This window comes from Perognathus longimembris, chromosome 14, assembly GCF_023159225.1.
Source record: "Perognathus longimembris pacificus isolate PPM17 chromosome 14, ASM2315922v1, whole genome shotgun sequence".
NCBI classification, from domain to species: domain Eukaryota; kingdom Metazoa; phylum Chordata; class Mammalia; order Rodentia; family Heteromyidae; genus Perognathus; species Perognathus longimembris.
Genome location: NC_063174.1, coordinates 31048037 through 31071353, shown reverse-complemented (window position 1 = coordinate 31071353; position 23317 = coordinate 31048037). Strand labels below are relative to the sequence as shown.

Below are 23317 nucleotides of genomic sequence, written 5' to 3'. Positions count from 1 at the left end.
TCATTTAGGTGCTAACTTTATTTACCTGGGAATAAGTAAAATCTTTAGAGGAACCACTAGCCCTTAAAACATACTGTTACAATGTTTCATGATTTGTTTCACTCATTCCATTCATACTAAAAATGTAATATTAAAACTTTGTTTTATACTTTAATAGGCTCATAAATTTACAAACGACAAATTTCTAAAAAGATATTCTTTACAATACTTGTTATTATTTAATATGGGACACAGTATACATTAGAGCCATGGCAATAAATGAAGAAAGGTACAATGTAATTTTCATGAACTACTTAAATTATTGGGAAGCAATTTTATGAGCTGAAGGTGTTGAAGCAAGTATTATTTCAACATAAAAGCTGACCGAAAGGGGCCTGGTCCACAGAAGGTGTTTATTTGATGTAACAAAACAATACAATTAGTGTAAGACCCAACCACAAAGAGCAAAGAAATGAAAAATTTGTACAAGGTACATAGAAAAAACAAGATGTTTACTACAACAACTATGTATTCCTAAAATAATGCTTCTAAAATTACTCAATTATTGAAACCTATATGAAAAAAGGATGCTAATAGCGACAAAGTGCATAAAACCAAACATTGTATTTTGAGCAAATTAACATACTAGGCAATTTCACTAACAATGCATGATTTCTTTTCTTGTTTACAGTCTGCTCAAAATAACTTTATACCAACAAGGTGGCAGAACATTTAAGTTTAATATCAATTACACAATATTTAGCATAAACTTCCACAACTACGTAGGGTACTGTTTTCTTTTGAGCTGAAAAGTAACTATAGAAACACATGATTTCTCTGAATTGAGAATTTTATCCAAATAAATGCCACATACCTTCTAGATATATGCATATCTTTCTATCATGTAAATGGCTTTACCCATTTTAAATAATAAACCATACAGCATTTACCAATCATTATTATAACATTAACAATGTCATGTTCCAGGTTTAATTTCATAGGCCAAAAAAAATTCTTTTTAAAAACTAGTTTTATAAATGCAGAATATATTGCATGAGTAACTGCTGGTATTTTTTTAAGAAAATATATTGTGCAATTGTGGCTACCATGTACTGCTGGAAAAGCATTACTTATGTAAAGTGTGAAAAAAAGAAACCAGTAAAAAATTTTCAACAGCCTATGATCATGATGAAAGGTTACTGCTTTATTTAAAAAATTATATTGGCATTTTATTAAAAATAATTCGATATGGGACAAATTCCCTAGCCAAAAATAAATAAATAAAAAGGTGCATTTTAAAATGATGCTACTGCAATGCAATAGTTTAAATCCCAAGGAGCTGTGAAAATGCGCTGCCCGTGATCTGGCATCAAAGAACATATTAAAAAGAGAACATTCATGTAAATTAAGTCAAAAGGGGATCAAAACTGAACTGAATTTGTGCAGTATTGTAGCCAGGCTTCTAAAATTAGATATAGAAAATATAAATAGAATGCTTTAGGTAATGAGCCACCAGTGTCCAAAAAGAAAAGGGGTGAAAGAAAAAAGAAGGAATGAGATTATGAAAAAGCTCAGTTAACTTGATCCAGAGCTCTGAGTAAGTCTTCCCCCTGCAGAAGGTTTCTGCTGCCTTGTATGGGAGCGTTCACTTCACAATCATAACTGGTCAGCTGTGGTAATCCACTCTCATCCATTGATTGCCCCAGCAGTCTACATGCCAAATCTGAAAAAACAGAGACACTTAAGTATTCATCAGATGATGAAACACCTACTATGTGCTATGTATGGGGGAAAATAAAACAATCTTCTGGAAGTGTTTAATAGTCTACTGGACAAAAACCCACCAATACTATGACCAAAGTGCTTATAGGATAATAGATATATAAGTCAAAAAGAAGTGAAAACTTAGGGGGGGAAAGCACAAAAATTTACAAGCTTCAACTTCTACTGATGTTGAAAAATATAGATATATAAAAGAGAATTACTAACAAATAAGTTCTATCTTGAAATATCTATTCTTCTATTACAACTGTACTTTTGCTTTTAAATCTTTTTTGTTGTTGTTGTTCAAGGGGCCTGGGCACTGTCCCCAAGCTTTTTCTATTACTTTGAGCCACAGCTCCACTTCTGGCTTTTAGGTGATTAATTGGAGATAGTCTTGTGGAGTTTCTTGCCCGGGCTGGCTTTGTACTATGATCCTGAGATCTCAGCCTCCTGAGTAGCTAGGATTCCAGGTGTAAGCCACCAGTGCCTGGCTTTTTTCTTTTTTTTTTTAATCTTGCCAAACAACAAGAATCACTCTCACTGGGGATAAAGTTTTGTATATTTCAATTGCATTGTGACAGTCATGAGAAGAAATAATAAACCAACCAGAGGGTATTAAAATAATTGTCTTTTGCTCCATTCCATTTGGTTCACTAGACTTGCATCCTTTTACACGTTTCCAGGAAAGTGATGTAGTAGTTGTTTGGTCATCTGCTTGCTGTAATAATGTTCCCTAAAAGAAAAGTTATTTTCAAGATTAGTATATTGAATATTTTTAATAATCAAAAACTCTGATGGCAACATAAAGACCAGTTTCTTGAATACTACCCTAAATTACTTTTTAATTTTCTTTCTCTTAATATTTTCATAAAATTATTTGCCATCGACCAATGCTACTCTATACTTTCCACTTAGTGAGGCTGGTGATACTGTATAGGGTAGAATAATGGGAAAATGCCACTCCTTATTCAAAATACACCTGTATTGTTGGGTATTTTACACCAAGAACGCATCAAACATGTTTTAAGAACTGGTGGCTCACGCCTGTCATCCTAGCTACTCAGGAACAGCAAATTAGCTAGAGAAGAAATGCAACATATTGTGCCCCCAAAAAGAGAGAGAAGAAAGAAGAAAAACATTGCTCTCACACTTACAATTCCTACTGCTTGAAAAAGTGAGCCATCATTTTCCATTTTTCGTTTTCTTTGTGCATTTTGCAAAGCTATTATCTTTGGATTTAATTCTTCCTCAGTATTTCTGCAAAAAGAAAAAAAATTCTATATAATATGGTTGTTTTATTATTACTTTTAAAAATTCTTTTTTAAAAAGCTCTTAAATTACAAAATGCCTTAGTTTCCCAACATTAATATTTTCAATACTGCAATATTACATGCATAAAAGAACTTTCTTGCCTGGTAAAGGTTTATTATGATAAAGGTAAAAAAGTTCAGTTCACTGTTTTTTGAACTGCTGGGGAACAAACGTGGGGCCTCACACATTCTAGCCAAGTCCGTGACCACTGAGCTACACCCTCTAGCCCAACAGTTCAATTAAAAAAATTCTACACCCTTTGTACTCCCCCTATTTCCTTCCTTCCTTTTTTTTTTTTTTTTTTTTGCCTCAAGGTTAGCACTCTACCTCCAGCCACAGCGCCACTTCTGGCTTTTTCTGTTTATGTGGTGCTGAGGAATCGAACCCAGGGCTTCATGCATGCAAGGCAAGCACTCTAACGCTAAGCCATATCCCCAGCCCCTCCCCCTATTTTCTAAAATAGAACCTACTGGATATGGTGGCACACACCCGCAATCTCAACACTCAGGAGGCTGAGGCAAGAAGTTGACAGCCTGGGCTACATAGTAGGACATTATCTTTTAAACAACAATAACAACACCCTCCTTCCCCCCCCAAAAAAACCCCTAGAATGGATAGTACTATAAGTCATGGAGAGAGAGCCATGTATCAGCTACCTAATACAAACACTGATAGTCTTAGAATTACTTAACTATAAGATTAAGCTCCCATTTCAACTAATAATACACTTCATATTTATAGTTTATTTTAATCTCACCCTAATTCCCAAGATAGGTGAAACAGGTATATCATGTCTCTTATAAACAGGAGATTGAGGCCTACTAATTAAGCTGTTAAAGTCCCATTGCTCATTACTTGTGGGTAATGCAAATAACCCTCCTTGGTCTGCAGATAGCCATTTCCCCTTCTGGTGACCTATGTGTTATGTGAATTGACCATCCGTATTGATGTGGTTACCAAATTTGAGCTATCTGTAACTAAAATTAAACTGTGAGGAACTGTTACAGAGAGTTAAGTATAAGAATTCTGTTAAAATAATTTTGGCTTTCAAGACCTCCCCCTAATCCATTAATATGTAATCATAATAGCTCCTTGCTTAATTCCAAAAAGTTGAAAATAAACAAATGGATAAATGATTTTTACTCCCTTCTCCTACCTTCGTTTTTTGTTGTAATTTAAAAAATATTGTAAACCCAAGTAGATAAATGGGAGGGCTTTAAAATTCTTATATAAGTACATTATCTTTTTTTTGCCAGTCCTGGGGCTTCAACTCAGGGCATGAGCATTGCCCTGGCTTTTTTGCTCAAGGCTAGCACTCTACCACTTGAGCCACAGCATCACTTCTGACCTTTTCTATATATGTGGTGCTGAGGAATTGAACCCAGGGCTTCATGTATGCAAGGCAAGTACTCAACCACCAGTAGGCCATATTCCCAGCAAGTATATATCTCAGCAGCTGGGTGCCAGTGGCTTATGCCTATAATCCTGGCTACTCTGGAGGCAGAGATCTGAGGACCATGGTTCAAAGCCAGCCTAGGCAAGAAAGTCCATGAGACTTATCATCTCCAATAATCCACCCAAAAGCCAGTAGTAGAGCTGAGGCTCACGTGGAAGAATGCTGACCTTGAGCAAAAAAGCTCTGGGACAATGCCTAGGCCCTGAATTCAAGCTCCAGGACAGGCATAAAAAAATAAAACACATAGATATCACCTTAGTAGGAGTACTGCAATAATTTCTTTCTTAATCCTTGCTCTAAAACTGAAAAACCTTGAGGTTTAGGTTGATGCTTTGATTTTTGCAAATAATTATATAGAGTGGTAGGGGAAAAAAAGCTCCCATCTATTTTGAGGGTTCAATTCTTTGTTTTGTTTTGTTTTTTTGGCCAGTCCTAGGCCGTGAACTCAGGGCCTGAGCACTGTCCCTGGCTTCTTTTTTGCTCAAGGCTAGCACTCTGCCACTTGAGCCACAGCGCCACTTCTGGCCATTTTCTGTATATATGGTGCTGAGGAATCGAACCCAGGGCCTCATGTATACGAGGCAAGCACTCTTGCCACTAGGCCCGAGGGTTCAATTCTTTAAATGTTTAGTTTGGAATTAATATTGGAATAAATATTACAATTGCTAAAGTGTTATGGTATCAGAATTTGGTTTTGACAAGCAGAATGCATGGGGAACAGAAAACTGAATTACTCCATCCTTATAGCTAAATAATGACCTGTAAATTACTAATCATTGTCGTTTATTTCATCTAATCACCCAAACATTTACTGAATACCTACTATGTGAGATACTGAACTAAATATTAGTATCACTCTCCAGGGGAGCTCAAGGTGTCAAGTTGGGTAGTAACTTATAAAATCCTTTTTGTCTGATTTTGAGATAAGGTCTTGCTATAAAGTCCAGGCTGGCCTCAGATTCCATGATCTTCTATCTTCAACCTTCTGAACTCCGGATTATAAACAAGTGTAACCATGCTAGCTATAAAGTACTTCTTTAAAACATTTTTTTTTTATGCTAGTAATGGGGCTTGAAATCAACGCCTGGATGATGTTTCTTAGCTTTTTCTGCTCAAGGTTAGCACTTGAGCCACAGCTCTACTTTCAAAGTACTTCTGAGTTCATCTAAAGTCCCAAGATGTTTTCCTAGCTCAAATGAAAGAAGGTTTCTCCCAGCAGTCTAGTTCAGGGAGGGATGAAGGGCATGGGAAGAAAGCCACAATGTGGTTATGGCCATGCTTCTTGCCTGGTGCTGTTGACAGAAAACTCAGTTTAGGCATGTTTGGAGAAGGAATCGTTTTCTTCTGAGTAGCTTAAGACTTCTTTCCTCTAAGTAGGGCCTCAAATTTAAGATACATCAAGTCCTATTACAAATTGCATGTAGAAATTACAACTTTAAAAAAAATGGGTCATGCACAAATATTTGCTCAAACACTTTCATCCCATAGAAAGAATGTCATAATTCATGCTATGATTCTTGATATAAAATTAAAAGATGAATGTAGCCTCTAATATAGATAATGTAAAATATGAAATGAAAGACAGGAGCATCATTGAGTTGAGTAGGTATGTACAACATAATTTTTTTTGTACGAGAGGCTATTACATATTTCAATTTCTAAGGAGTAAAGATCAAGCTCAGCTTGTATGTACGTGGTGTCACATGCTTGAAATCCCAGCTACCAGGGAGGCCAGAGGTAGGAAGATTGTGGTACAAGGCTCACCCTAGACACAAAGAAATGATCAAGTTCAATAGATGATTGGAAACTATCCTTAAATTGAAGGTCCTTTCTTCAGGTAAGCTTAAAAACAGCTCAAAAAGTTAGAAGGACCTAAGTAATGAGGATAATTAACTGGTCTGATTTAAACAATTACAATTACAAGAAGTGTGCCTGGGACCATCCTTACATACTTATAGAACTGACTGGCTGGAATTTGTTCCTAAAGGTGTTAGGAAAGCCCTCTCTTACCTCCTCCATTTGGACAGTTGATATAGTTGTTTTAGAGAAAACTATTTAAAAATGGGTTTAAACTTAGGGCCTCACTCTTGACAGGCAGGTACTCTTACCACTTGAGCAATGCATCCCGCCCTACAAATAGTATTTTTGATTGCTTGATTTGGTAATATTAATTTTATGTTCTTTAAAGCATATACATCAGGGAGATCACTTCATGTATAGAAACCATTTAACATTACACATGCTTGCTAAAACACAAAACAACTATAATTTTAATATTACATATAAATACCTTTGACTCAAAATGACAGATACCACGTTAGGGCTTCTTGGATGAGATTTTTCTGTCTGTTCTATGACTTCATTTCCTGCTCTGTTTGGTGAGACTGTCCGACTTTGAGTACCACTATATGATGATGATGATGTGTCACTAGTAGTTTCTTTAGGTACGTGGGTAGGAGATGGAGATACAACCAATATTTTAATGTCTTCCATACCATCTTTCGTCACTGTTTTTAATTCATCAGTGGCAGCGGCAGTGGCGGTGGCAGTGGCAGTGGTGGTGGCGGTATTAATAGCAGGTTCTTGTAGTGGAGTTGGCTGGAAGACTGTAACTGTGTTCATATTAGAATTGCTTTCTAATGGCGACAGCTGATCAAAGGAACGTAACTGGAAATCATCATCCATTGGGATATAGGGGGCCAACATCTCCAAGTCCAAATCAGTGTCCTTTAAAACAACAAATGCATCAGTTTTTCACAATGATCACACCTTGTAAGAGAAAAACAAACTCAGTCACTTCAAGGTAAGTTAATAATTTTGATACAAAATGAACAGGTTCATACCTGACTTGAAAATGGATTCTTTGCCTCTGTGTCTTCAGCAAAAAGTTTCTCTACCAATTCCAACTTGAATACACTGTCCACATCAAAACAATACTCACTGGGACTGTTTGGCTGTGAAAGGAGTTAAAGGTATTTACCCTTTCCCAAAAAAGTCTCCATATGTTTTTCTTAGGGTAAAAAGTTTCAAACTAGACCTTAGAAAACACACAAATGCTATCTCACTTATTAAATTTTTCTTTTTTTTAATGCCATCCTGGAGTGTAAACTCAGGGCCTGGGTGCTGTCCCTGAGCGTTTTCTTTTTGCTCAAAGCTAGAGGCTCTACTACTTGGAACCACAGATTCACTTCAGGCCCTTTGGTGGTTAATTGAAGATAAGAGTCTCACAGGCTTTCCTGCCCAGGCTGGCTTCAAACCATGGTCCTCAAATATAAACTTCCTGAGTAGGTAGTATTACAGGTGTGAGCCACTGACACCTGAGTTCATTTATCAAGTATTATCTAACTAAAAAGTTACATGTTTGAGCTTATACTGGTAGCTAATTTTGATAGCGTACTTATTTCTCACTGTAACACTGCTTACAAAAGCTAAGATAAAAATGCACTTATCTGTTATTCTACACAACAAAATGTAGCTAGGTGTGGTGAAACATAACTGTGTCCTAGCTAGTTTGAAGGCTAAGGCAGGAGAATCCAGAGTCTGAGGCCAGCCTGGGCAATTAAGGGAGACCGTGCCTCAAAAGAAGATGGGGTGGGAGAGAGGAAGGCTGAAGATAGAGCTTATTGGAAGAGCACTTGGCTAGCAAGTGTGAGACCCTTCAATTTCAGTACTGCAAATAAGAAAATAATGAAAGAAAAGTAACCTTATAGAGTAACTCTAGTTCCATGATGGCACCTAATTGAACAATTAAGTCAAACACTCACGAGAACCTACCTCTGCATAGAGAAGGCACACTCCTACTCCTGCAGCAAGCCTAAAAATTCTCATAGTTACTCATGGGGATGGGGACCCGCACACCCTTAAATGAGGAGTTCTGGGCAAGAATTCTCACTAAAAACACCATAGAAGGTCATTCTAAGCATATAACCGGTCTCTCTCACAGTTTTATTAGACTTCTTTTTGTCAGCAAAATGACCAAACATTTTAGAGCAAAGAACAGATTAGAAAGCTATTACATATAAAATCTAACCCAATTTTGCCAGTTTTAAGAAGTACTTAAAGATTAGATACCATCTATTAAAATGTATTTAACAAGTTTTAATAATCAGATCTGTTACCCTACTTCCAAGTGTAGTTTTAGTAAAAGTAAGATTAATATCAAGACAGATTTTTTTTAAAGATCAGTTCTTAAATGTTTCTTTCATGGCACCTACCTCAGGTGAACTCTGTCTAGTGCTTCCACTGGAAGGACTTTCTGGCTGATCTTGAATCTGGGGCATGGTAAAAGAAAGTTCCAGTGACTCTGTATTTGGTTCTAATTTTAATGCAACTTCTTCATTGAGTGCAGGGTCAGCATTACTTCGAAGTGGCTTTGGACTTTCAGAGGCAGGTAATGGAGACATTGCCAAGTTTATATCCGATAGTTTTTCATTAGATGAGGGGAACATCACATCATTGTACAATGGAACTTCCTCAACTTGTTGGTCTTCAGTTTCTGTGTCTGTAGAGGAAACATTCGATATATCTAAAGAACACAAGAAACTTAACACATACAAAAATTAGTTCTTCTTTGCAGAAGATTTATAAAATTATATCAATCAACAAAAAGCTTAAAGACACTATAATATAACCATAATTCAGTTACCTTTAGAGTCTACTATTGACAACACCTGCTAACCTACATTCATTGGAGATCTGCAATTTTGATTTTTTTTTTTTTTTTGCCAGTCCTGGGGCTTGAACTCAGGGCCTGGCACTGTCCCTGAGCTTCTTTTGCTCAGGGCTAGTACTCTACCACTTGATCCATGGGTACCACTTCCAGCTTTGTTTATGTGGTACTGAGGATCTAACTAAACCAGGGCTTCATGAATGATAGGCAACCACTCTATCACTAAACCACATTCCCAGCCTAATTCCAGTTTTATTAGCACTGCCCTCTAACCAACTTAGTTTACTGGTTGCCAACCATAAGTAGTATGTCTACCTGGTAACTAGGAAGTTTTCACGCGGGCACGGGAGGTAACTGCTACACTACAGAAACAGGCTCCAGCCTTTTTACATGTTAAAACTTGACCTACTTTGAAATTACACTGTTCATTTCAATGTCTGTTGTTACGGTACAGGACTGCTGGTTTATCTTCTAATGCAAGGATACCTATTGCATATTGCAGTGCAGATCCACTAAACAGTTCAGAGTCTGACAGCAGAATACAGAAACAGCAGAGTGAGGAGGAGCATTAGAATGGAACAAAATACCTACAGATACTCTGAAACAATTCCCATTTAGAGGAGCAAAAAATATTTAAGCTTAAGAAGACTATGAACAACAAGATGTATAAGCAATGTCCAATGTCTACCAACAAAAAAAGTCAAAGTTCAATCAATTAAAAGAAGACTTGTAAAATCATAGTTTAGGAGATTTACAAAATAACTAAATAACCCACCATCGCTTCCAAAATCTAGAGATATGATTGTGTCTCCAGCAGCTGGGGCCAGCAAAGTTAAAGCATCAGGCTCCTTTTTAAGTTTATCAAAGAGGCTGCCTGTATCCTCTGGTTCAACTTTGATGAACAGCTGAGTCATTTTCATATCTGAAGACTCAACTGGTTTGAGGACACATTCTGTTTGTTGAAGGGAGAAAATCAAGTCGTGCTGAATAATACCACTGTCAAAAAAAGAGATTTGTAGTTAAGTGAACACTTGACATGATGAGGATGGACAAAATCAGGACTTCCATCTCTTAACTTCTGCCTTATAGAATAATAACTTTTTTCTGGCTTTGTGGGGCTTGAACTCAGGGCCTGGGCACTGTCCTTAAGCTTTTTCACTTAAGGCTAGTGCTCGACCACTTTGAAGCCACAGCACCACTTCTGGTTTTCTGGTGGATAATTGGAGTAAGTCTTATGGACTTTCCTGCTTGGGCTGGCTTTAAACCATGATCCTCAGACCTCAGCCTCCCGAGTCACCAGTGCCCGGACAAAAGTAACATTTTAAATATTCATTCAGCCTAATGTAACGTTGTCAGACTTAGTGTTTTAAAATACCAATATCAAGCTAGGTGCCAATGAGTCACACCTGTATATTAACTACTCAGAGAGCTGAGACCTGGAGGATCATGGTTTAAAGCTAGCCCACCAAAATACTAGACTGGAGGCATGGTAGTAGTAGAGTGCCAGCTATGAGCAAGAAAGCTGAGTGGCAACATGATAAAATAAACACCCAATGATATTCACAAGAGAGGATAAACTGAAATATTTAATTTTAATTTAAACCTTCAGATATGCTCTGGGAAGAGAACTGGCAACAAGGAAATTGACAAAGATATGAGATGACAGATCTTCAGAAAATCTGAAATTTCCAATTTGGCATGGTTTAATAATGGTCCTAGAACATAAAGTATACATACTCTTCCTAATATAGTCTTTTAACTGAACCTACTAAAATAGATCCAAAGCCACATACTACATTTTACAACCATTTGTAATACTCTGAGACTTTCATTTGCTCTATAACTTTGGAAGTGCTATTATCTCACCTACATAAATGGGATTGTGAGAAATAAGAGTTCTCCAGTGTCACAGAGTTAGTGACTATTGAAGCTCTGACACTTAACAATCTCAAGGCCAGTATTCTCTCTACTACAATAGCAGTTGCCTCAAGCTGTACGTATGGCTAGAGAAAAGTAACTCATACATAGGGTCATTTTTCCAACTTCTTTTTTAAAAAACGAATGAAAGTGCATGGATAGACAAGTGATAGTTTTTAGAGAAATCACTAAAATAGCTGGCCTAGAAACCTAGATCAGAGTATTAAAACTCATAATCACAAAGAAAAACAGCAGTAAAAGAAAGTTCAATTAATTGTAACAAACTCTTCCTATAAAGAAACAGAACACCAAAAGTTACTAATTGCACTCCCCAAAATGTTTATTTCCTAAGCTTACCTCACAACATAATTCACACACACAATACATTGTGGTTGAGAGTTCTTGGTGTTATATATGACAGTTGCTTGGGTTTCAACCCAGACATAGCCACCTCTTTTGGCAAGCATCCTGTACTGTCCTGTGGTGACTTGTCCTTTAGTAAACACTAGGAATGAGAAGAAAAAGAATTGTAGAGAAAATAACTGAAGTTTTTGTTAAACCTACAATTGAATGTGGGTCAATGCTTTAGACAGGAGAGAGTTGTTCACCTTAATGGAAGCAATTGTGACTAAATTTCAACATAGTGGAAAATAAGTACCCCCAAAGTAAAATACTCCTATCCTACCAATCAGGAATGAGACAGCAGAAAATTCCTTCAATGGTTTATTACAGTGAAAGTATCAGACTAGAGAAGGATGAATGCTTGATTCCATAGGGAACACTCAAGTGGCACTGGCACTTTTATTTCTTTAAATTCCTGCTGGTTTCCAGAGAACCCAACACACTCCAAAAATTTGTGCTTAGCAGTTTGAATATAAATACCATATTGTAGCCTTGGCAACTCAGGAAATCTAAATTATTGATTTGGGAGAAGATAGTGAACAAATCATAATGATGCTATTCACATCCTGACAGCAGAGTAGGGGCTTACTCTGAAGTTCATGGCTAATCACACTAATTCAGGGACATTCAGGTATCACTAATCATATTAGGAAGTCAATGTTAGGTACATATTAAACAGACTAGTAAAAAAATTCCAAAGTTTATCTTACTCTAGGACATTAAATGATATTCACTTAAGTGAAATGCAGAGTATCTTAGGTTTAGGGTAACTGTTACCCAATATATGTGGTGTTGATCACCTTCACTGATTCACTAAATACCAATCACTTATCTCAGTATTTAGATAGACACATTCTGCAAATCATTAAATATTCTATCATATTTGCATATCTGCCTTTTAAAAGTCTTTGTATTAAAATGTCAGAAAGTTGTATATATTACCACCTTTATAGATATTTACTTTAACAAGTACAAAGCAAAGACTTAAATAACCATCAAGATCCCTTCTGAAGTCCATAAATATATTTAGCCTAGGAAGAGTGTTTAATTTTAGTTATAAAGTTAAATACACAAACAGTAGGGATTGTAAGAGTTAAATAATCAGAATATCTCTCTCAGTTCCTTCCTTGTACTTACTATCATGGTGAGTTTTGGTCAGATGATCAGAGTCCAAAGCATGATAATACTCATAGATTGAGCGGCCCAAAAGTTCTTCTGGCTCATACCCCATTAATTCAGTAATTCTGTTGAGGAGGGGGAAAACATAAGCATTTTTTTTCCTTCAGAGTAAATGACAAAAAGCGAAATAAATCTTCAAAATTAAAGTTTTTATTTTCTTTGCTCAGAATAAATTTAGATGTTACAATAATTATAAATAGCATACTCTTCTGTAAGTCCTCTAAGATTTACTCTTTTATTTGGTAGTGCTGGGGTTTGAACTCAGGGCATTGCACTTGTGAAGCGTGCTTAGTTATCTGATCCTCTACCACTTTACCCACATTGCCAGGCTTGCTTCTTGCTATTTTGGAGATGGAGTCTCACAGACTTTTCTGCCTGGGCTGGCTTTGAGCTAAGATCCTCTATACCTTAGTCTCCTGATTAGCTAGGATTACAGATGTGAGCCACTGGCACCCAGGTTAGTCATCCTTGATATTTGTCTCTTTACCTCTTTGCCCAAGCCTGTTTATACTGATGGTAACAAGGAAGACTATTAATAAATATGAAACACTACAAAACTAAATAGAAGTTATAAAGGTAGTCACCAACATTTATTTTAAAAGACAGATTAAATTCATATTATTTTTCAGGAATCAGTATCTGCTACAGAAATCTAGGATCATTAACCAAAGAGTATATTCACTAATTAGGATGTAAAGGAATAGTTACGGCTTTAGAAGATCCTCTTTACTTAGAGCCTACAATTAGTTGCATGAAATAATGAGAATTAATTTCAGATGAAGCAATGGCATCAAACTGAAAATCCGCTGAAGGCTAATCTAGTTAGGCCATATGGCTCTCTCATCTTCTTAGCTAAGGAAGTATTATGCTACAAAGAAATATTCTCTTCTAAAAACTTTCTGGGAAGAAAAAAATGAGTTAAATGCTTATATTTCTAAGCCTTTAGATTTTAAAGGACTTTCTTACTTAGATGCAAGGAAAAGTTATATATTGGGCTGCATCTTAAAAGAAAATAGAAAACACCTAATTACAAGAAGGACTGCAGTGGCACATTTTTGTTAATAAAATATGTAAGTCATACTTCATAATTTATGCTCTCACACTTTAAGGCAAGATATGCCATCTACAAAGTTTATTCTAAAACAAACATAAAAGTTATCAAAAACAAAACCAATTCTCCTTATTACTTCACAAAATGATATCCCCAAACACATTAACACTAGATGGCAGCATTACAAAGGAATGCTTTAAAAGTAACCGTTTCAGATAAAAGATACAGAATCAAACAGTAGAGAAAATACTTAACCTGTTGTAACAGATTCTGATGTGATTAGTGAGTGCAAGTGAGGGGAGATGGACTAGGGAAGTAGGCAGGAGGATCAGATGAAGGTCATCTATGTTTTTTCTTAGGAAGTTGTGATTTAATCAGATGTCTATAAGTGCTACTCAATTTTGTTCATTACTAAGGGATACCAGATTGTTTTCCTAGTCAGCTTTATTTATATTGAAGGGAGTAAGGTAAATTTAACTTTAGAGCATTACATAGTAACATTAAAAATAAGAAAATACATAAATTTTTATTGAAAATGATTTTTAATGAACTAAGAACCTGTGATCTTAAAGCAACCATTCACTAACCATTCATTCACTGTAAGCATCTTAACGGGAGGAATGGTTCATCTTCATTTGTGGACATCAGGGCCATGAACACAGGAGATGCCCAAATCAATGTGTAGATTATCACTCATTGTACTACTCTGTGTAGTAGTATTCTGGATGTTAGCAATTTAATGTAAGGTTTTCTTAAAACCAGGCACATTTTTTTCATGTCATGGTTATCAAGGGTTATAGAATCAAAAAGCTCTTAGAAAGAGCTCTGACCAGAAAGCTAGTCTCCCTCTCTTAGTTATCTTTAAGTTGGCTGTCTTTACTCCTTAAAAATAAAATCATCTATTGTTATTATACAGGTGATATACAGAGGGGTTATAGTTACATTAAGTCAAGTAATGAGTACTTCTTTTTTTTTTTTTTTACAATTTCACCTCTTCCCTCACACTCTCCCGTGTCTTTACTCTTAACTCCTTTCATGACAACTATATCTATTAAAACACTCCCTTTTCTCTTTCTGCTTCATTATTTTCTACTCTTCTCAGCCTACTTATACTTCATTACACATTTGCCAAGAGGAAAATTAATAACAACAAAAACTCCTCAAAATAGTAGGACAAGCATCTCTGTTCCATCATGACCAAAAACACTGAGTGTCAACAATGTACACTACAAAATAGTTCTTTTCTGGGGCTAGGAATGTGGCTTGGTGGTAGAGTGCTTGCCTAGCATGCATGAAGATCTGGGTTTGATTCCTCAGTACCATATAAACAGAAAAGGCCAGAAGTGGTGCTGTGACTCAAGAGGTAGAGGGAAGCCTTGAGCCAAAAGAAGCCAGGGACAGTGCTCAGGCCCTGAGTCCAAGCCCCAGGACTGGCCAAAAAAAAAAAAGTGGCTCTTTACTAGCCTTGAGCTGAAGAGCTCAGGGACAGTGCCCAGGCCCAGAGTTCAAGCCCCACAACCAACAGGGAAAAAACAAAACAAAACAACCCCCCTCCCCCCCAAAATACCCCTTCTTTTCTATATTTTCTTAAAACTGATACTAATGGGAGTACATTATACCAAAACAAACTCCTGTAGTCCTCACACTAGTCTTTGAGGTGTGACCCTTACCCTAGATAATGATATTGAGTCTTAAAATCATTATGTAAGACTCGTTCAAGGATTCTTATTTGTATTAAGGCTAAGTGCTTAAAATTGGTTGAAACTGAAGTGGGCACTAGTGGCTCACACCTGTAATCCTAGCTACTCAAGAGGCTGAGATCTGAGGATCATGGTTCAGAGCTGTCCTGGGCAGGAAAGTCCATGAGACCCTTATCTCCAGTCAACCACCAGAAAACCAGAAATGGTGCTGTTTGGCTCAAAGCAGTAAGTAGAGTGCTAGACTTGAGCAGAAAAGCCCAGGGACAGTGCCTAGCCCCTGAGTTAAAGCCTCAGGACTGACAAAAAAGAAAAAGGTTGTAAATGATGTGCAAAGAAAATTCTTGTGTCAGAACTTGGTATTCTGGCTACAGAGTCTATGCATTTAACTATTCTATTGTACAAGCAGTACAGGTGGGAGGGAGGGAGAGAGGGAAGACAACCATAGAATAAATGAGATAATTATGTACAAAATACATACATATCTTCTTGAAGGAACATAGAAAACGACACAGAAGAGTAGGCCTTAGAAGGCAAGCATACATCAGGTGGGAAAAGAACTATGTTCATATTGGAAAGCATGAGTAAAGACATTAGACATGAAAATACCATGTGAGACTCTGGCTATGGGATACTGAGGCCACATCCAGATGGAGTGTGGTCCTGAGTCCCAATTCCCCCTCTCCCCCACCAATTAATTTGGAGAGGTAGGGACCAGATCATAAATATCTTTGGCATTCCAAGAAGCTTAGATTTTACAGTATAAGTCTATTTTTCTTTTAGACTTTTAAAATGGACATCTTTTGAGAAATAAAAATATTACACGTAGTATTTTGCGAAACAAATGAGACATTTTCAACAGGAGATTAGCATGAACTGATCTTCACATTAGGATATTCACTTTCTGGCACATAAGATTAGAGGGGCACAGAGCTGTTAATAGAAATGTACTTGAAGAAACTATTATAATAACCAATCAAGCCAAAGGTAATAATGCGGTAAAGAACTAAGTGACAGGAGGGCAAGGGTAAAAGTGGAAATGGATGAAAAGATACATGCAGACAGGAACTTCTATGATTTAGAGACCAAAATGAGGGTGGATGATGGTTGATGTCCATCTGCAGTGGTGTATTAATGAGGTTAGCTATTAGAGGAGCAGCAGTTTATGGTGTTGTAAGGGAGCAATCATGACACAGTTCAGTAACTGAAATAGTTTATATTGAAGAAGAGTATCTGTCAAGTTGGCAATTTTACAATAGTAACAGAAAGAAGTTTGGGAAATGGCAGTAGAAAGCAAGGGTAGTGGTTCAACGTATTTAGGAAAATGTATTTGTTAAAGAAACAACCAAAAACACTGTGGCCTAGCCTACACGCACAGTGCATCTTTGAAATTTACTTTCTCATTTTAAATGAGGCAGACAACTTCATCTTAAACAGTACTTATATAGCACCCACCCGACAATGTTCACAATCCACAGTAAATGTTTAATAAAAGTGGCTAAATTAAATGTACAAAGTTAATATTGCTGAGTTCCAGATCTATCACTCTATTCAACTTAGTGAAAGCATAAAGTTACTGCTGAGTCTTAACTATGATGGCTGTTTTAAAAGGCTGTAGTTTTCATATTACTTTGTATAACTAATTTACCTTTCATCACAGTAAGAAAACTTCATGTCCAGGCTGTGTCGACTAAGGAAAGTCTTACTGTCTAAAGGAATTTCAATATTTGATGGATGAGGAATGGGTTCACAGATCAGCACCAAGCAGGTCATGGGTGGTTTCTTGTACCCACACTGAGGCTGGTTACTGTTGGTATCATACACATGAATGTGACCTGTGCAGTGAAGTACCTATGTGTAAAGAAACAATGTTGTTTTTGGTAGAACAAAATTGCAGAGGTAAGTAGCTAAATCTGACAGGACAAGCTTCGGCAAGATTTACTATCATTGAGTGCATTTTTGAAAGTCTATAAATATTTTTCCCAGGATTCCCTTGGTACAGATTATGTTCTAATCCTCTTTGTTTAAGCCTGAACTGATTTTTTTGTACATCTGGTCACTGGAGTTGGTTGATGATATTTTGCTCTGATGACTGTTTCAACCCTGAGCAAAGTAATGGTATAATGATGAATATAAATTAAATTCTTACTAGAATTCATACTGGATGGTTGGCAAAACCAATGGATTAAGCTGCCTTGGCACACAAATCTTAAATTTAACAAAATTTAAGCTCATGGTTTTTCTGTTTGGTTTTTCTGTTTTGTTTTGTTTTTGCCAGTCCTGGGGCTTGAACTCAGGGCCCGAGCATTGTCCCTAACTTCGTTTTGTTCAAGGCTAGCACTCTGCCAGCTTGAGTCACAGTGCCACTTCTGGCCTTTTCTATATATGTGGTGCTGAGGAATCGAACCTAGGGCTTCATATATATGAGGCAAGCACTCTTGATACTAGGCCATATTCCTAGCCCCATAAGTTCATGTTTTAAACTGGCAAAATACTAGATTGTTCTAGATGTGGGGAAATCACACATAAATCAACTGAAAGTACAAACAAGTGAAAGCCTGCAAACAAGGAAAATTTTCCTTCATACATTTCTTTGGGTATGGTGCTGAGGTTTGAAGTCAGGCTCTCATGCTTGCTAAGCAGGTTGTTCTACGGAGCCTTGTTCCCAGCCCTTTTTGCTCAAGTTATTTTTTTGAGGGTAGGGTCTTGAATTTTTGTCTGGGATTGACCTCAGATCATGATGTTTCTACCTATGCCTTGCATGTAGCTGATATCATAGGCATGTATCACTGAACCTACCTTACTGATTGAAGTGGGGTCTTGCTGCTTTTTTGTCTGGCGTGGCCTCAAATAGTGATCCTCTTATCTATGATCCCTAGTATTTGGGATTATAAGTATATATACCATCATGCCTGGCTCCCATGTCATAATGTTAAAGCTATCCTACTTACCTTCCATGTTGCAGACTTTATGTTCATCGTTCTCCCCCGGCTAGTTAGAGTACACTTCATTCTGAGAAAAAAGCTTCGTTGTGTATTTTGTTCTTTACCCTTTTTCACAGGGCCTAGTAAAAACAGGAGGAAGTTTTAACTCATAGCTAAGTGTACAGTAAGAGTAGCAAAGTACCAGCAGCTACATGCTGTTAAAGTCCCAGCATTAACTCAGTGATTCACACATATCCCTTTGACCTATTCCAACACATCCAAGGGGCCTAGCATCCTCTCCTCAGCAGTAGTGACTGTTGGGATTCTCCAGTTGATGGGAGAAAAAGTTGGGAATAATAAAGTAACAGTTAAATCATCCGAGCTATTAAACAAACCATAGGGAAAGAGGAGAACTGTACGATTTGGTTCATTCCCTCCAGCTCCCAAATAAAAAAGAAACTAAGCAAACTCTTGATTTGCTTTTATCAAATGTAATTGCTCAATTTATAATGAGAAACTGTTAAAAAAAAATTTAACTTCAGTAGCAAAGGGTTTTTGCCTTAAATCATCCTATGAAGCAGACAGGAAATTGTTTCTACTTTATTCCTATGACCAACAACAACAACAAAACAACAACAACAAAAGAAATAAAAGTCAAAATAGTGCAGCTACAAATAGGAGCTACAGGTGTAACTTAGTGGTAGAATCCTTGCTTAACATGTGAGACTTTGCGTTTGATTCTCAGGGCCACAAAAAAATAAAATAAAATTACGGACCTAGAGCAAAGAAATAGATCAATTCAAGTCTCTGGAGTTCCATTCCAAACTTCACAACTGAGATTACATTCAGGTGATTAAATAGCATGTTGATTTTTTTCAGTGCTTATTCTGATTCAAAACAAATTTTAAAAAATTACTACCAGGCCTGGAATGAGCCAGGTGCTGGTGGCTCATGTCATGCCTATAATCCTAGCTACTCAGGAGGCTAAGATCTGAGGATCACGATTTGAAGCCAGCCTAGGCAGGAAAGTCTGTGAAATTCTCATCTCTAATAAACTACTCAGAAAAGGCTGGAAAGTGGCACTGTGGCTCAAGTGGTAGAGTGCTAGCCTTTAGCAGAAGACATTCAAGGACAACATCCAGGCCAAGTTCAAGCCCCAGGACCAGAAAACCAAACCAAACCAAACCAAAAAGGTCTGAAATGTAGATTATAGGTGATATGTGAATAATTAGAAAAACAATGCCTTTCCTAGAGTAGTCAGTCATATTGTACATTGAATAGGGTCAACAGCAACAATATAATGCAAAGTTAAATTCTCAACACTTGATTTAAAAAAAACATATATAGAAGAGTCCTCATCAGGGGAAGTCAGGAAGGCCTTTTCAGAATATGATACATTAAAATTTGAGTAAGTAGAGATAGGTTAAAGGGATATTCCAGCAGAAGGAAGAGATTGAAAAGTACAAAGGAAGGGAAAAAAATCATCTGTTTAGGTAACAGGAAATACTCTATGTGTGGTATAAAATACATGTATCAGAGTAATAATACAAAATTAGAAGGAAGGTTAGGGTTATTACCATAGAGAGACAAGTTCAGCCTAACTATATAAAATGGTTTTTTTGTTTTGTTTTGTTTTGTTTTGCTTTTTGCCAGTCCTGGGGCTTGAATTCAGGGGCTGAGCACTTTCCTTGGCTTCTTTATGCTCAAGGCTAGCACTCTACCACTTGAGCCACAGCGCCACTTCTGGCATTTTCTATATGTGGTGCTGAGGAATCAAACCCAGGGCTTCATGTACACGAGGTGAGCACTTTACCATTAGGCCATATTCCCAGCCCATTTTATTTTATTTTTTTTTAAATCTGAGTTGTGAAGCGCAACTATAAACTGAAGGAATATTAAGTTGGCCTTGTTATGATTCAGTATATATTATCATTTGAACACGATGATGGTAATCAATTGCTAAGTGAGAAACAGTGGTAGGAGGGGAAAGAAGGAAAATAAAATATAACTTGTTGGGGGGGTGGCACTGGGATTGTAAGTCTGGATCTTGTGCTCCAACACTTGAGCCATACTTCCAGCCCTTTTGCCTTAGTTACTTTTGAGATAGAGACTCACTTTTTGCAGGCAAGCATGGAACACAATTCCCTATCTACACTTAATGCCATAGCTGAGACAATAGGTGGGTATAATCATGACAATCTTTTTTTTTTTTTTTTTTTTTGCCAGTCCTGGGCCTTGGACTCAGGGCCTGAGCACTGTCCCTGGCTTCTTCCCGCTCAAGGCTAGCACTCCGCCACTTGAGCCACAGCGCCGCTTCTGGCCGTTTTCTGTATATGTGGTGCTGGGGAATTGAACCTAGGGCCTCGTGTATCCGAGGCAGGCACTCTTGCCACTAGGCTATATCCCCAGCCCCGACAATCTTTTTTTGTTTTAAGGTTGGTCCTGGGTCTTGAACTGAGAGCCCTGGCACTGTCTCTGAGGTTTTTTGTTTTTTTCCTCAAGGCTGCTCAACAACTTGAGCCTCTGCTTCTCTTTCCAGCTTTTTTTTGGAGGGTGGGTAGTTAATTGGAGGTAAGAGTCACATGGACTTTCTTGCCTGGCCTGGCTTTGAATCCTGATCATCAGAGGATACTAAGTGTTAAGGATGACAAGAGTGAGCAACCCAGGGCCTGGCTCAAGTCAGTAACAATTTGAAAAAAAAAAAAAAGAAATCCCCATGCTAGTCCCAAATCACAGTCCTCCTAATCTCAGTCTCCTAAGCAGCTAAAATTACAGAATGAGCTACTGTGCCCAGCTATAATCTGGAAAGTTTAAGGCTAGTATATTGGAAAAACAAAAGTTTAAATTCAAGTACAGTTAGTTAGAAAAGCTCAACTACTAAGTAAGATGAGTTCCAGTTTACACTCACATTTAGGAACAGAACTAGGGAAGCCCTGATACTGAGACAAGTTAGTTGGATTCAGCCTTTATTTATTTGCTCTCCCTATTAATATCAAGAGTCTTTAAAAAGATGCTACAAGAACTAGTCAGGACCTAGTGAAGGTATAGGCGTGGGGTTAGTGGTGTCCATGACGAGAGTTGTGGTGGCAGTAGATACATATGACCACCTTGAGGTATTTTCAGTACTTCAAGATCTAAGGCAGACAAACGGCCTTTAAAAATTAAGGTCAATGCCTTGGACTGAGGGCATACAGATGAAATTTTAAAATGTGATGTTTTGCAAGAACCTCCCATTTCTAAAAGTAAAACTTTTAGTTTTTCTGTAAAAGCATCACAAATTCATCAACTACGTTAGGAATAATATTTTTTAATTATGGGTTTTAAAAAGATATTTGCTTGAAAACATACACTTAGATGATATGGAAGTTGGCTACATTTATTTTAGAATAACAAATCAAGACCAGTACAGCCGCAGGGAAGCACTGAGTAATGATGGCAACCTCAAGTCTAAAATATAAGAACACATATTCAACTCACTGGCAAACCACTTAGATCTCTGCTTAGTGAGTATTCCTTAAAGTATATATTTGTTCTCTCGTGTCACAGTAAAAACATAATATGAAATTAAAAAGCAGGAGAGAACACATGCTGATATAAAAAGGCAGTAGAATGCAATAAGAACTCACAAACACAAAGGCTCTCGGCTCTGTGTACTAACAAGTATAGGTTCTGATGCAGCCTACAGAATTCAACTAGAAATATGTCATTTGTTAACCAAGTAATGTTGGCTAAGCTACCCAGTCACTTAGCACCTCAGTTTCTAGAGCAAATAGAAACCGTTAACAGTAACTTTACAGGGTTGTTAATAAAAATATTAAAGCTATAAAATGCAGAAAAGTGTTCTGGCACAGACTGTCGTCTCTACAGAGGTGGACTATTATTACTAAAACTAAGACAGAAAAAAGAAATCTCAAAAATCACTCAAAAAGTATTATAAAGTTGGAAGTTGTTTCGTACAGAAGCAGAAGAACTAATAGACTGAAACCAGGCTGTGGTGAAGATTAACTAGAGTACAGTAACAAATTTTCACTGTGGTATAACTTATAAAAGGAAAGTTTGACTGTAACCCTTAGTTTGTCAGTAACCCTTAGAAGATACAAATGTGAATCAAAATACCTTTCAAAAATTTTGTCAGAAACTATTACTATGAATTAATATAGGTCTTATTGCTTTTTTTTTACATTCCCGCCAGGGATACAGGATTTCTTTTCTTTTTTTTTTGGCCAGTCCTGGGCCTTGGATTCAGGGCATGAGCACTATGGCTTCTTTTTGCTCAAGGCTAGCAGCCACTTGAGCCACAGCACCACTTCTGGCCGTTTTCTATATATGTGGTGCTGGGGAATCGAACCCAGAGCTTCATGTATACGAGGCAAGCACTCTTGCCACTAGGCCAGATTCCCAGCCCCAGGTCTTATTTCTTTTGTTGATGTGGGAATATTCATAATACTCTGTAACACAATGATATAGTCTTAATTTAGTAAAGTGTCCTGAGAGGTCAAAACAGTCATTGTGCTCTTAAAATTGACATCTCAGGATTAAAATCTCAAAAATCCTATTGCCTACAATTTATGTATTATGGTCTCTTCATGTCTTAATACTGTATTTTAATCAGTAACCTTCTTGGTCTTGATTTTGATTTTCTTTTCCATTTTATCTGTGTGTATGTGTGTATAAAATTCTGTGGGTTAAAAAAGTTAGGTCCTTTGTATTTCTAAAACATAGGACAAGTTTTAAAGAATAGCCTAAATAAACATTTTATTAAATGTAAAATAATGTTTTCTCTGAGATGAGTAAATAACAAGTTTCAAGATTAAGTAAAACTACCTGCGACATTAAATCAAATAACAGACTTTTCTTCTCACCATTTCTGTGTGTAAGCATTTCTCTCATTTCCTCATGGTCACACGGATGAGTAAAATCAAACACACTGTGTCCAGTTAGTTCAAACTGTAAACATATTTAGAAAAA

At 37.0% G+C, this 23317-nt stretch overlaps 1 protein-coding gene across 4 annotated transcripts in view; it reads right to left on the bottom strand.

The window, feature by feature from the left end:
• Nucleotides 1-195: 195 nt before the first annotated feature.
• Nucleotides 196-23317, bottom strand: part of Hif1a (hypoxia inducible factor 1 subunit alpha) — a 47846-nt gene continuing 24724 nt past the window's right edge. For 3 of the 4 annotated variants that reach the window (XM_048361811.1, XM_048361812.1, XM_048361813.1), the window contains exons 4-15: nt 23212-23296; nt 18377-18489; nt 17074-17276; nt 12636-12742; nt 11454-11601; nt 9955-10175; nt 8725-9011; nt 7354-7464; nt 6801-7237; nt 2898-3000; nt 2350-2476; nt 196-1702 (exon numbers count right to left, since the gene is read on the bottom strand). In XM_048361811.1, coding sequence (XP_048217768.1) covers nt 1551-1702; nt 2350-2476; nt 2898-3000; nt 6801-7237; nt 7354-7464; nt 8725-9011; nt 9955-10175; nt 11454-11601; nt 12636-12742; nt 17074-17276; nt 18377-18489; nt 23212-23296 — 2094 coding nt within the window. In that variant the 3' untranslated portion in view covers nt 196-1550. The remainder of the gene's footprint in view (nt 1703-2349; nt 2477-2897; nt 3001-6800; nt 7238-7353; nt 7465-8724; nt 9012-9954; nt 10176-11453; nt 11602-12635; nt 12743-17073; nt 17277-18376; nt 18490-23211; nt 23297-23317) is intronic. The other variant, XM_048361814.1, reaches the window with a different exon arrangement.